At 37.3% G+C, this 16,076-nt stretch overlaps 2 protein-coding genes across 2 annotated transcripts in view; both read left to right on the top strand.

Moving 5' to 3' along the window:
- rxfp1 (relaxin family peptide receptor 1) overlaps positions 1-3,201 on the top strand; it is a 155,469-nt gene extending 152,268 nt beyond the window's left edge. The window contains exon 18 of the mRNA XM_056472208.1: positions 1,657-3,201. Coding sequence (XP_056328183.1) covers positions 1,657-1,943 — 287 coding nt within the window. The 3' untranslated portion in view covers positions 1,944-3,201. The remainder of the gene's footprint in view (positions 1-1,656) is intronic.
- Positions 3,202-13,116: 9,915 nt separating this feature from the next.
- The window catches only part of etfdh (electron transfer flavoprotein dehydrogenase), a 32,131-nt gene continuing 29,171 nt past the window's right edge, over positions 13,117-16,076 (top strand). The window contains exon 1 of the mRNA XM_056472292.1: positions 13,117-13,305. Within this exon, the coding sequence (XP_056328267.1) occupies positions 13,275-13,305 (31 nt within the window). The 5' untranslated portion in view covers positions 13,117-13,274. The remainder of the gene's footprint in view (positions 13,306-16,076) is intronic.

The following is a 16,076-nucleotide window of genomic DNA, read 5'->3' as shown; positions in this document are numbered from 1 at the left end:
ATAACAAATGCGCTATGGCACGACGCAACTGACTCGTAAAGGGAATGGGAGATGAGACACTGATTGGTTTATTCACAAAACACACCTATAACTCATTAAGAGAATAAGCTCAACCCTGTTAGACCATGCGCCACATCGCAAAGTGGATTTTTCCGTCCTTAAAATAGCAAAAGTGGATTCAGACAAGCCCTTAATGTGTTTTCGCCCTGCGCTTTGGACTTTGCGCATGGATCGTCTAAATAGAGTCCCAAATGTGTCACATGATCCATCAGAAAAAAGAAATAAATAAAAAAATGTTGTGTCTGTGAAAAAGTTATACTGGTCAAGAACACATTTTGAATATATTTGTGAAATTCAGAAACATTTAATGTTTTAACTATTAAGGAATAGTTCACCCAAAAATAAAAATTATACTCTCATTTATCCACCTTTTACTTATTCCAAATCTTATTACAATTAAAGGGGTAGTTTACCTAAAAATTATAATTTTCTCACTATTTTTTGTACCTCAAGTGTTTCCAAACCATAATGAGTTTCAAGAGTTCACACTTAGCTCACGATTTATACATAGCTTGTTTGGCGTGCTGTCCCGGAAGAGACCCCTGAGCTCAAGGGATCCTTGAGCCCAGGGCTCCCTCCTTTCACAGGGCGAGGGGAGATTGAGCTCAGGTCGATCTGAAACTCCCCCGCTGCTGAGACTAAGGTGAACTTCCTGAGAATAAGACATTAGAAAAAAAGATTTAGGCTTATTTTGTCTATAATATGGAGCACATTTGGATGGTGGGAAGAAACCGGGGAACCCGGGGGAAACCCACGCGGACATGGGGAGAACATGCAAACTCTGCACAGAAATACCAGATGGCCCGGTGAAGACCCAACGCCATTGGTATTCTTGCTGTGAGGCAACAGTGCTAGTCACTGGGCCAACGTGCCGCCCATTCTGGATAAAGGTGGAAGAAGGGGAGGAGGGGGGTTTCTTCCAGACGAAGATAGTGCAGAGAGGAAATGAGGATATATATAGTGACTTGGGATTGGAGGATCATGATTAGCTAATGTGTACCAGCTGGGTCAATCATGAGCACATGCTCCTCTCGAAATTAGTTTAAAATTAAACTTCACTTATTTTGTTGAACACAAAAGAAGATGTTTTGAGAAATGCTGAAAATCTGTATCTATTAACTTCCATAATAGGAAAACAAAATGCTATGGATGCAAATGGTTACGGTTTTCAGCTTTCTTTAAAATGTCCTTTTTTGTGTTTGATAGAATAAAGAAACTCATAAAGGTTTGAAACCACTTGAGGGTGAGAAAGTAATAAGTCAATTTTCATTTTTGGGTGAACTATCCCTTTAAGTTTGTCCATACAAGCACCTGTCAATGCTTATTATTTTTCTCTTTCTAGCTCACAACTTGCACTGATTGCAATCTAGATTAAAAACAGAATCGATTCCGAACTTTTGAGAATTGATTCAGAATCACTAGGGAATTGCAATGAATCAATTAATCTTTTTTTTATTATTATTATTCTTTCCATTAAACAGAAATTGGGCCAAAAAATGTATACAGGGGGGCTAATAATAATTCAGGATGGCTAATAATTCTGACTTCAACTGTTTGTTCAGATCAGCGTAATGCATACTGTACTTATCTCCTCAGGAACCATCAGCTCGTGGGTGGTCATCTTCATTCTGCCCATCAACAGCGCTCTGAACCCCATCCTGTACACTCTGACCACGCGGCCCTTTAAAGAGACTCTTCTCCAGGTCTGGTCAAACTACAGGCAGAGAAGACCCCTGTTCAGCAGCCGGCCGCCACATCTACCCTCCTTCACCTGGCAGGAGATGTGGCCCCTGCAGGAGAACAGCCAGACCCTGTGCTCGCACCCGTCCGACATCTCCAACACCACACACTTACTGCCCGTGGAGGCGTCCAACGGCACGTGAGGGCATCAGACGGGCTCCTGGTATCCCCCTTCACCTCACAGCCAGGGTTTCATTCAGATCGGACATACTGCTTTATTTTAAATGTGTGTTGATGTTTATGTGCAGGAGAGCTGATAGGCTGCTGATCAGGAGTTTGTTAATGGACCCTTTTCATTAAATGGTTTTGACAGCCATCAGCATCTTAAAGTCTTCAAATGGAAGTTAAAATTGTCCTTTTTTTCAATAGTGACATACATTCACTTCAAAAGAAGTAGGGTGGTGCATGATCTCGTTCTTTGCAAACCGATTGTATTGTTGAAAGATGGGTGTTGCCAACAAAATAACGGAAGGTGGACGTATGGACGAATACAAAGAAGAAACGAGACATGCCCTCATAGCCCCGCCCTAAATGACTGATAGCCCCACCCTGAAGCACTGATAGTCCCATCCTAAGGCACTGATAGCCCGCCCTAAAGATTCCCCAGCCCCAAATAACTTAGAACTGAGCCACAGCCATATGACCTTACATATTATATTATCTACCTACCTATCATATTACTGCTTTCTCACTGAAGCTGAGCATGGCTGAGCCTGGTCAGTACCTGGATGGGAGACCACATGGGAAAACTAGGTTGCTGTTGGAAGTGGTGCTAGTGAGGCCAACAGGGGGCACTCAAACTGCGGATGGTGGGAGTCCTAATGCCCCAATATAGTGAAGGAGACACTATTCTGTCAGTAAGCGCCGACTTTAGGATGAGGTGTTAAACCGAGGTCCTGACTCTCTGTGCTTATTAAAAATCCCAAGGCACTTCTTGTAAAGAGTAGAAGTGTAATCCTAGTGTTTTGGCCAAATTTCCTCTATGGCCCTTACCCATCATGGTCTCCCATCCACTGAATTGGCTCTATCACTGTCTCTCCACTCCACCTATAGTTGTTGTGTGGTAAGCGCACTGGCGCTGTTGTCCTGTGGCTGCCATCGCATCATCCAAGTGGATGCTGCACAGTGGTGGTGATGTGGAGGCACCCCACTCCTCATGATTGTGAAGCACTTTGGGTGTATGGTCATACACGATAAATGCGCTATACAAATACACACATTACATTATTACCTCGCCCTAAAGGACAGATTGCCCCACTATAAATAACTGATAGCCCCAGCCTAAAGGAATTCCAAATAACCAAGAAGGGAAGAAAGTTATTTCAAGGGAGAGGGAAGGTTATGGTATTTGATTAAAGTTTTTGAGGAAAAAAGTAATTTTTACAAAATAATTAAGCGTACAGATACATATTTTGTACTAGCACTTCCCAATTGAAAGGGAATATTTTTATCTTCATATTTATATATAAACATATGCGCTATAGGTGAATTTAATTTACTAAATTTGTCGAAGTGTAAATGTGCGCACGTGGGAGTTTCCCAGTACTGGGTTGCGGCTGTTAGGGCATCCACTGTGTAAAGCATATACTGGAATAGTTGGCAGTTCATTCTACAGTGGTGAATAAAATACATTTTAAACACATCTTTAAAATAGTAAAACTAGCTTTTAATATGGGAACATATATATATATATATATATATATATATATATATATATATATATATATATATATATATATATATATAAGAAAGAATTATTAGTCCCCCACCCCCTTTTCCCCCAATTTCTGTTTAACGGAGAGCAGATTTTTGTCAACACATTTTTTAAACATAATAGTTTTAATGTCTCATTTCTAATATCTGATTTTTTTTTATCTTGGCCATGATGACAGTAAATAATATTTGACTAGATATTTTTCAAGACACTTCTATACAGCTTAAAGTGACATTTAAAGGCTTAACTAGGTTAATTAGGTTAACTAGGCAGGTTAGGGTAATTAGGCAAGTTATTGTAAAACGATGGTTTGTTCTGTAGACTATCGAAAAAATATATAGCTTAAAGGGGCTGATAATATCGACCTTAAAATGGTTTTTAAAATATATAAAACTGCTTTTATTCTAGCCAAAATAAAACAAATAAGACTTTCTCCAGAAGAAAACATACTATCAGACATACTGTAAAAATGTCCTTGCTCTGTTAAACATCATTTGGGAAAAGGGGGACTAATAATTCTGACTTCAACTATATATATATATATATATATATATATATATATATATATATATATATATATATATATATATATATATATATATATACTCTCTTATTAAAAGCTATGTAGTTTTATTAAATTTAAATGAAATTCAACCAGTTGCCTTCATTTAGTTGGTGAACTAAAAAAAATAAATCTGAAATAACTAATTAATTAAAAAAAGAAATTGACATTTTTATGATAGAATATTATTTATTACTTTATTTTATTACTTTATTTATTACTATAACTTTTAGTAAATAATTTGCTATATTATTTTAAATTTTAGGATCATTTACAAAAAATATTCATTTTAAAATTGAAAATAAAAAAACGAATTAAAATTACACTAAACATATAAAATCATTCATTCATTCATTTTCCTTAGGCTTAGTGCGTTTATTCATCAGGGGTCACCACAGCGGAATGAACCGCCAACTATTCCAGTATATGTTTTACACAGTGGATGCCCTACCAGTCGCAACCCAGTACTGGGAAACTCTCATGTGCACACAGTCACACTACGGCCTATTTAGTTCATTCAATTCACCTATAGCGCATGTGTTTGGACTGTGGGGGATACCGGAGCACCCGGAGGACACCCACGCCAACATGGGGAGAACATGCAAACTCCACACAGAAATGCCAACTGAGCCAGCTGAGGCTCAAACCAGTGACCTTCTTGCTGTGAGGTGACAGCGCTACCCACTGTGCCACCAGGCTGCCAAAACTGTTCAAAATAACACTAAAAGTATATCATTCATTTATTTTCTTTTGACTTAGTCCCTTTATTCATCAGGGGTCACCACAACGGAATGAACCGCCAACTATTCCAGCATATGTTTTACACAGCAGATGCCCTTTCAGCCACAACCCAGTACTGGGAAACACCCATATACACTCATTCACACACACACACACACACACACACACATATATACCACGACCAATTCATTCAATTAATCTATAGCGCATGTGTTTGGACTGTGGGGGAAACCAGAGCACCTGAAGGGTACCCACGCCAGCACGGGGAGAACATGCAAACTCCACACAGAAAGCCAACTGGCCAAGCTAGGAGTCGAACCAGCATCTATACTTGCCACCCCAAGTATAATATCACTAAAAGTAAAATATCAATAGTCTCTCCCAAAGAAACTGAAAAATTTGACCACATTGACCTTCATTGCACAGGAAAAACAGCTGAAAAGCATTATCATCAACACAAGGATCAGTAAATGATAGAAGAATCTTCAACTTTGACTAAAACATCTCTGTCAGACCCCAGCAGGACATCAGAGCGCAGGTCATCTGATTGTACTGAATGGATGAGGCTTGTTTACAGGGAGAATCTCGTCCACAGAGTCTTCATCCACTGAATAATAAATGTCCTCCAGTGTTTTTGTCCTCAGTCTGTGTGAAACGTCCCCCCTTTGGTCCTGTTTGCTGTACTGATGATCTCTTCAGTGTTTGTACCGCTCGTCAGTGTTTAACCTGTGTTTCTGAAAATGTGTAGCATGGAAAGCACCGCTGCTCTTTGTATATGTTGTATATCACATGTAAATATATATATTGTACAGAGTTATTTTTCCTTAGGCAAACTGGTTGAAGCATCATTCATGTTCTGAACAGATGTTGGTTTCCACTGGAAATCGGTCTTCATACTGTGAGCAGCAGGAGCTGGACAGACAGAGCCCTGGTGTTTTAATTATGCACATCTGTCAGTCATTTTAATTATGTTTCTTTCTCCTAAGCACACAGGGAACAGCACATCTGCTCGGCTTTTAACCTGTTAATTCTGGGATCATCAGAAGGATTATAGTGGAGATTTTTGTTTAAATACTAGATACCTGTGGTTATATATATATATATATATATATATATATATATATATATATATATATATATATATATATATATATATACTGTATGATTTTTGAGTCCAGTCAGCGAATCATGTATAATTCAAATTTTCATATATTTGATTTTTATATTGGATATACAGTGCTCATATATCACCTATATATGTACCCCTATATACATTTCTGGAGAGCACCAAATACGTCCCAGGAGGTACTTTTCTTTGCAGTTTTTGTTTTCGCGAATCCACCAGAGGCTGCTGTGTACACTTTTGTCAGATCTCAATTTTGTCTCGCGAGTGTCATTCACACCTGCTGTTCCACTACAGGCTGCTGTCCACTGACTGAGTGACTGACCGATCGACTGACCCACCCTTCTTCTTCCCTAAAGTCATAGGCGGAGCGTGTGTAAGGCGGGGGAAGGCTTAGCCTCCCCCTGGCCAGAAACCACGGAGATAGCAGCAAAGAAAAAAATGCATTGAAAACATGTAACGGGTGTAAGGCGGAATATGAATGTAATTTAATGTTAATGATTAACACAACACTTTAGCTATTGTAAGTTTGTCAATCAAATTCAAAGTCCCCCTCCACACAAAAATGGAACTGTCCAACTTTGCACTGATGAGCGCTGTTTTTGACTGGAGTTCGCAGCTGCTCTGAAAACAAAACAGAAAGTGCTGGTCTGCAGACTTTTCTGATTTGCTGGTAAAAGACGTAAGACTTAAATGACAAATGAGTATTACGGCAGAGGTATAATAATATATTATTCTGGTTTAACTTGTTTTCAGTATTAAAATAAATGCCTTATTTTGGTTGCTTCATTGTAATGTAGTATTCTAGCCTAGTATAGTAATCTTGTTTGCATTTAAATTCTGCTGTGTTTTCTACAGTGGTGATGTCAGTGGGAAGTGGGAAGTCAAGATGGGAAGTGGGAAGTCAAGATTTTAAATTATGTTTTAATTTGTATTTTGAATAATATGATACTAGTTTAAACAAACCATTACTCATGCTAGCTAATGGCTACTGGATCACCTTTACTCTGCAATGGTTGCCTCTAATTTATTAGAGCCTTTAAGTTTACCACAGCCCGTAATAACGCAAATAAACAGCTAGTTTATGTTGTCATATTTTCATTGTCTTTTTTGTTGTTTCTAGCTTAATAGAGAAAAATAAGTTCAGTATTTTAATCACAGTTTAAAAATGCTTATTTTTATATATTTATTGCTGAATTGCAAGTTCAGTTTTCGATTGTCCTTGTGGCAAAGTGAAGGATTTCGGATTCTTGACGCATTGTTGCAATTTATTTATTTTTGCAAAAGGGTTGGATATTCAAATATGTCACTTGTTAAATCAATTAGTATATTAGGGATCATACATATAAGAAACTAGCTGTTATACACTTAGTTTAAGAATCCACCCGATTTAGGTCTACTCATTTTAAAACTTAAGGCCCCCGGCTGCATATCGAAAGTGACTATAATAACTGAATAAATCTAATAAAATAATTTAATGTGCGTGTTGAATATAAGACGTTTGTTGATAGGCAGTGCTTTTGTGGAAACCTTTTCTTGATTGGTCGCAAATCTTTTTAACTACATTAAAGGGCAGCGCATAGCCTTACCCTGGAGTTTGTTCACCCTCCGCCTATGGCGAAAGTCAACCCATAGTGTTTTCAAAAGCACCTCTTTCCCTAAACCCAACTGACAGTGTTTTCAAAAGCAATCCAGAAAAAGACCCCTGATTTTTACCACGTTTTCAGATTTTACCTCATTTACTTTCTGGAGCTGTTCTTCACTGGACCCGAACCCCGTCTTATGGTCAACTTCTCTCTGCGTCTCAAGTTGGCTGACGTACACAGTGAGCCACTGGACAAACTGGTAACAGCCTAAAAGCCGTCCACACGGAGGTAAGTGGTCAACTGGTAATCGAGAAAAGGAACTGCAGCATACAGCCCTGTAGCATTCGTTTTAAAGACAAAATGCAGCCATACGTACTTCTGGCTACATAGTTCGCGATCTCCAGAAATGTATATAGGGTTACATTTTCAGAATGAGCCTAAGTTGCACCGATCTCTCTGTCAAATGAAAATTTTCTATAGGGTGGTTTACAATAATATATTTGTGCATATGCATTAGATTAGTCAGTACCAAAACCAAAACTGAAACTAATTCGACACAAAAATGTCATGGTCATGGTCATGGTCCAAATCATTAGTTAAACTAAATATGTTGGGGAATCATTTTTTTATTTAATAAACAGGAAAAATAAAAAGAAACATAAAAAATATGAAATTTTGTAGTTTTTAGTATTTGTTTCTTTTGAATTTAAATGTAATATCTTTCTATTTCTAAAGATGTTCAGTGACCAAACTCTTATTTTAATGGATATAACTGTTTAATAATAATAATAATAATAATAAACATTGCCTATATTAACTGAGAAATGGATGAAAATGGTCATTCATTCATTTTCATTCAGCTAGTCCCTTAATTCATCAGGGGTCGCCACAGCGAAATGAACCGCCAACTATTCCAGCATATGTTTTACGCAGCAGGTGCCCTTCTAGCTGCAATCCAGTACTGGGAAACATCCATAAACACTTATTCACACACACACACATACACTACAGCCAATTTAGTTTATTCAATTCATCTATAGCGCATGTGTTTGGACTGTGGGGGAAACCAAAGCACCTCGAGGAAACTCACGCCAACACGGGGAGAACATGTAAACTCCACACAGAAATGCCAACTGACCCAGCCAGAACTCGAACCAGCGACCTTCTTGCTGTGAGGCAACAGTGATAACCACTGAGCCACCATGCCGGCCGGATAAAAATAAGAATTTTAAGCTACTACTTAACTACTTGTAGCGATGCTACTGCCCAATACTGCTCGTTATTCAAACATACTAAGTAAGTTTATTTTGTTTTTTTCTGGTGGAGTTTATTCAAGCCTTTCTGAAATGATGAGTCACACACAAATGCTGTTTGCAGTACACACACACACATATTAGTGTTTACTGTCACCATGCGGCTGTTGTGATTATAGCGGTTAAGACTTACAGGGATTTTACTGCCTTTATTACAGACATGCTCTGTTTTAAAAAGATTTTAAGCTTATAATAATCTCAGAAAGTTGAACAAATATTATAAATCTCAGTTTCCTTGCAAAAAAAGTTTCTGTGTACATGTGTATACATGTTATTATAGAAACATGGCACCTGTCAATCAATCGGTGGGTGGGGGAAACCGCACCCTACATTATGTTAGGTTGGGCATCAAAATCACTGGGATTTTGGGTCCTATTTTAATGTCAGGATATTAAAAAAAAGAGACTTGTTGGGTTTCACTCCAATATGACTGTGGGCACACTATACTTACACACAGTTCTGTCCATACAGCTTACACAAGATCCTTTTCATCATGGGGCCCTTTAAAAAAAATAACAAAATTTTGAGAATATAGGAATTACAAACTACTGAATTAATGGATATACACGAGACATAACTGAACTAAAAATGTAAATGCTAGTAATAATATATAAACAGTGTATTACATTCATGAGAATTTAAGAAAGGAAATGTTTGTCATGAAAACAGTGTCACGATTTTATTTTTAAGTATCTTAAAATATACTCTGTGTTGTTCATTATATCCTCTAGTATGCATTATTATATATATTATGAGTTTGAAATGTGGCCTGAGGTGTTTGTGACATTGATATAATAATTATCACACTGAGCAGGACATGGACTTGTGCTCGGGATGAGTTGTTCAGGCGCTGGGCTTTTATGTTGGATGATTCTGCTTTGGGGACACATTTAAAAGAGCTGTCACCTATTAATAAAACAGCATTAGTGTTGCTCTCACAGCGCTCATCATTTACATCTGCAGTCATTTACAAATATTGTTTTTGACACTGTCAGCCCACCGAAAAAGCAAAGAGGACATGTTAATGATTCACTGTTTTTGTGTTGAGCCATTGACTTTAATTTAATGAATGTAAAGATGGCCATTGAAAAACACTTTTTACAAAGGCTCCTGGTTTGAATGCAGTGTTTCCTCAGCTCACTGTTTATGAAAATACAATTCAATTTGTATAGTGCTTTTCAAAATGTGTGTGTGTGCGTGTTTGTTTGTATGGGTTTTACAATTTTTAATCCATTCAGTAGATCCCCGGGTCTGTTGGGAACACTTTTAGCTTAGCTTAGCATAGATCATTGATTTGGATTAGACCATTAGCATTTCTCTGAAAAATAACCAAAAAATTTCAATAATTTTATTAATGACTGAATAATTAATAATAATTAATTAATAATCATTAAAGGGTGAATTATGCCTTTAAGATTTTTTTCTGATCATGTCTTCTGTTGCAGCTCATGATGTAAATACATGGCTTGATAATATAATTGAATTTTCTTATATGAGATGGGAAAGAAGAAAGCAAGAATCACACACAGTGAAAACATGAGACTGTTTGACAAACACATTTGAGTAATTATTAAGCACGTTCTGCAGCAGGCCGGATTCTGCAGGGGCTAAATGTGTCTGAATGAAAATACAAACCAGATCAACCAAATGCACAGGCTGAAAAAAAATAGGTCAGTCTGAGCCTGTCCTGGAAAATCTTGACCGTGTTTCAGGTCTGCCCCTCTATGGCGATGCACACAGACTTGGTGAAAGTGGAAACAAAACTTATGGGTATAATATATTTATTCATTCTTTCATTTTCTTTTCGGCAAAAATTGTCATTTATTAGTGTGTTTTGGGTTCAACAACACTCACTAGCTGCTGTGTTTTATGGTTTTAAGGTGGATGGATGTTATAATAATACTTTAATTGTGCATATATCTTCATCATAGAAACTTGAAAGAATGTAGAATATTAGTAACTTCATACTGGTAACTTGTTTAGCCTGTTATTGTACTGCAATTATATATACATATTTTTAATCAACATTTCATTCATTTGTTTTCTTTTGGCTTTATAAATCAGGGGTCGCCACAGCGGAATGAACCACCAATTTATCCAGCATATGTTTTACGCAGCAGATGGCCTTCCGGCTGCAACCCATAACTGCGAAAAGCCCATACACACTCATTCACACACTTGTGGGCAATTTAGCTTACCCAATGCACCAATACCACAGGTATTTGGACTGTGGGGGAAACCGGAGCACCCGGAGGAAACCCACACCAACACGAGGAGAACATGAATACTCCACACAGAAATGCCAACTGACCCAGCCGAGGCTCCAACCAGCGACCTTCTTGCTATGAGGCTACAGTGCTACCCACTGCGCCACCACGCCGCCCATACTAATAAATATAACATTTAATTTAATTTTTCGTTTAATACATTTACTTTTCAATAAATTAATTAAGTCCATTATTCAGTTTAATTATTTTATTTTAATTTTAATTTAGTGTTTTATTTTATCAATTTGATTTTAGTTTGTTTCATTTCTGTTAATATTTGTATTTAATGTTACTTCATTGTTTATTTTTGTATTGTATTTCATTTCAACATTTAATGCAAATTTATTTTCCTTAAAATAGTTTTTTTTTGTTTAGTTTTGATTAAATTCATTATTACATTTTATATTTTTACTTTAAATTTATTTCTTTATTTTATTTTATTCATTGTCATTTAATTTCACCAGTTTTTCTTTTTTTTAAACACATGGAAAACTATATAAAGTAATTTTAGTATTGACTAATATGAAAGCTGTGATTAAATAATGACAGATATTTTAGGGTGGGTGAACTATCCCTTTAAATGGGGCCTATTATGCAAAACATTTTTTTATAAAAGGTTTAAACACAGTTGTGTGGCAACAGCATGTGAATATAGCCAGCCTTTAATAGTAAACATTTATTAGTTAAATTTTTTTTATAATAACACTTGATAAAAACAGTCTGCAGAAACTCTTTGATTGAAATTCTCACTTTGTATGTGTCATTGAAGGGGGAAAGCCCCGCCCACTAGTGACCCTCTCTCCCTAATTAGCATAAAAGCCTTGAGTGAGAAGCAGCCGTCTGCCAACAGAGTTTTCACCTGCTGAAGATAATGTCAGCGACTAAAAGGATTATGATGTAATGATGTAATGTGTGTATATACATATATATATATATATATATATATATATATATATATATATATATATATATATATATATATATATATATATATAGCGCATTTGTTGTGTATGTATATACACACAAAGTGCTTTACAATCATGAGGGTGAGGGGTCTCTCGACGCCGCCACCAGTGTGCAGCATCCACTTGGATGATGTGAAGGCAGCCACAAGACAACGGCGCCAGAGCGCTCACCACACGCAGCTATTGCCGTAAAGAGGAGAGACAGTGATAGGGCCAATTAGGTGGATGAGGATGATTGGGAGGCCATTATGGAGAAAATTTGGCCAGGACACCAGGGTTACACCCCTACTCTTTGCGAGAAGTGCCATGAAATTTTTAATGACCACAGAGTCTCAGGACCTGTTTAACGTCGTATCCGAAAGACGATGCTCATTGACAGTATAATGTCCTCTTCACTATACTGGGGCGTTAGGACTCACACTGACCACGTGTTGAGCGCCCCCTGCTGGCCTCACTGATACCACTTCCAACAGAAACCTAGTTTTTCGAAGGGGTCTCCAATCCAGATACTGACTAGGCTCAGCCCTGCTTAGCTTCAATAACCAGCAGGGGCGTAGCGGACAAATTAAAAGTGGGGGGGACGGCTGGATGAGATCATATGTTCATATAATTATTAATCACCTGTTTCTAAATGGCCTGTCTCTAAAAGTGAGGGGGACGGATCCCCCCTTCCCCCTCGGTTGCTACGCCCCTGGTAACCGGTCTTGGGCTGCTTAAAATATATCCAATCCAATATAAATGTGGAGTTTTGGGATGCGCAAATGAACATCAGAGTCTCTGTAGACTGGAGAATTCATTATTGAATTTTGCTGAATTGCGGTCAGATTTCTGACAGTGAAGTCTGAATTTGCTCTGGTCTTAAGGTCTTTGTGTAAAAAATCTTACATATAACTCTTGTAAATGCGAAACCTTTTAGTGCACTTTTCCTTTTTTTCTTTTTTAAAAATCTAAATTTTTCGTTTTGTTTATTATATAATATGTTTTTAAAAATCCACATGTGTTCATGATCAGCGTCTCCGTCTCCTATTTCCGGCGCGTTCTCTGACGTCACAGTGGGCTGCGCAACAGACGCGCTGCTCGAGTTCTGTTATGACACCTCTTCTGTAACAGGGTAAACAGAGGTGAGATTTGTTTGTCCACATTCAGCCTGGAAAACCTGCCGAAGAGTTGAGCAGAGCCACAGCGGCACATTCAGCTCCACAAATGTTTCCAGCAAGTAGATATTCCCTCCAAGGTAACTCTCTGTCACACTTCACTGTCGAGCAAGTTAGCCCGAACGCTAACAAAACATGGCAAACCTCTGATTCTGTAAAGCCGAGAGCATGTTTACGCTCATATTAAAGAGTTATTATCCGTTTATACACGGGATATGTCATATTTTGTGTTTTAAACGTTTTGTTTTGTCAGTATGCTAACTAACAGAAGCAGCTGTTATGCACTCAGGGAAAGTAGGGCAAAGGTCACTCGGATATGGGTCAGAGTTGTTGAGGTGAAGTTGGTATTGTATTCGCATATTCGGACTTTCTCCTTAATAATATAATTTCAGAAAAGTATACTTGGCTAATTCCAAATTGGGAAATCATGTTAGCAGCCGAAGACTGTCAAACATCGTTCACAGTTAATGAAATAGTGCTTAATGTTGTTTTTAAGTCATATTTACATGCGATTTCAGACCGAATATTTAAAGTAGCCTATCACAATGTGCCACTGTTAGAAACGAGCGAATGTGTGTATTTAAACCAACTTTACCTCAACGTCAGAGTGTATGTCCTTGTGTCTGAGAAGTAGACTTTCTTTAGTAACTCCTTCATGTTTGAAATGTATTTATGAAGCCTTCTGAAAGCGAACAAGACAAGCTTGCAAGTCTGTCTTCTTTTAGAAGGGGTGACCAAACTTTTTCTAGTGAAGGGCCAAAATCCAAACTTTATTGAGGCTAGTAGGCCGGAGGTAAATATAGATGCCATGGGTAATTAATTTAATAATTTTTAAAAATAGCTAAAAAAAATAGCTTTATATTAACTAATAAGTTTTTTTTTTTTACATTTAGTAATGAACTTATTACAGTAAAAAAAATCTCATTTATAACAGAATGGTGTTACACTAGTTTTTGCCTCAATTTGCTCGCCGATGTCTGCTGTATAGTCCGTTTGTAGAGTATTGGCAGTATAGTGACAGTTTTAAAAACTCAGATTCATTGACATTTAATTGAAACTTTTAATTAGCTTTTTGTAGCTCAGCAATAAAACAAGCGAACAAACAAAAAAGGTTGCGTCTAATTATAAATGACGGTCTCTGTTAAAGGCATCGCCCCATTCCTTTGTATCATTCTCAGATGGGATGGTGGGCCTAATCAAAGGATCCAATAGGCCAACTTTGGCCCGCAGGCCCTACTTTGGTCTCTGTTTTAGATGATCTCTGTTTTAGATGATCACCTTAGCTGACCTGTTACTAAAGGGGGGATTTTGTAACTGCTTAACCTGCTGTACAGTGTTTATTGACCTATTACATGCACAATGGACATTATTCAGTGCCCTTATATACAAATATTGTTATTCTTGGTAAACCTAAGAAAAAGAAGGTTGTTTGATTACCATTTGGCCTTTTATTTAATAGGGGTGTGAACCTACACTGGTCTCATGGTTCGGTTACGATTTTCATGCCATTGATTTGGTTGCATTGACAATGCTTTCTAACCGCAATTATATGTTTTTTCTTCTCAAAACAAGAACATTTTATTAAAATCTTTAAATATATTTATATATTACTTGTAATACACTTTTGTTCTTTAATGCAAGAAGTACGATTTACATACTGTACCTTTAATTTTACCTGCTTAAAGAAAACTCCTTTTGAATGTTTTAAAAACTCAAGTACGTGCACAGAAGACAAGATGAGCATTTATAGCAAATAAACTGCTATAAATATGATTCTGTTTGATTTCAGAGCATTGTCAAGCATGCTCTTGCACCCCTATGACTGGTCAATGTGTTCACGCGCTCAGCGGAAAGGGCTCTAAAAACTGTCAGCGCTGTTCACCGACGAGTGGCGCAGACAATGAAGAGCAGAAGCGATTACAGTCTATATGCACATAATGTACGGTTATCAGAGGTAATCCGTAATAGATACAGTGTAAAACTCGCTCTACAGACACACTCGTGTATGGATCCACAAGTATCACTTTTACAGCGAAGAGGAGAGGAAAAGTTACCTTACAAACATGCCAGCAGTTCAAAGGTATAAAGTGTGTGAGAGGGACAGAGAGATGAAAATGGAGTTTACAGGCTTTCATTTTCAGTGAAATAGCGACTCTTTGTTCTGCTGTACCTTCAGTGTCAGTGAAAGACTGTCCAGCAAACTCACGCACAGTGAATTCTGCACAATTATCTGCTTTCTTAGTAGTTTTATTTATTGTTTTATTTATTCATTTAAAGAATGTTTTGAACACTTTACCCAACGAACGCAGCTTTGCTCAAGAAACAGAAGGGTCAGAGTTGGGCATGGGCCGGTATAATATTCTGACGGTGTGATAAACCTTGGATAAAAATATCACGGTTTTACGGTATTGTGACTAATTCAATTTATGTTTATTTATATAGCGCTTTTCACAATGTAGATTGTGTCAAAGCAGCTTAACATAGTTCTAGTAAAGCCCAGATTTCAGAGTTGAAGTTAAGTTAAGTTCAGTTCATTGTGGTTTAAGTTTCATTGCTGAAATCCAAACACATAAGAGCAAATCTATTGATGCGCAGCTCCTCAAGTCCCGATCCAAGCAAGCCGGTGGTGACAGTGGCGAGGAAAACTATACCAATTACTGCTCTAAAATATGTTCTTTTTACATGTCTGGGTAAAAAACTAAAGCTTTTTTCCCTCTGAACACAATATATTTTACTTAAAAAAACTATAAAGTATTTTGGAACAATAAACATGTCAGGCTAAATAATTCTAATAACTTCTGCTTTCTTGATTGGTTTCCAAAACAGATTTTATTACAATTTAAAACAGTAT

Source organism: Danio aesculapii, chromosome 14 (genome assembly GCF_903798145.1).
Source record: "Danio aesculapii chromosome 14, fDanAes4.1, whole genome shotgun sequence".
NCBI lineage: Eukaryota > Metazoa > Chordata > Actinopteri > Cypriniformes > Danionidae > Danio > Danio aesculapii.
This window is presented reverse-complemented; position numbering and strand designations above follow the sequence as displayed.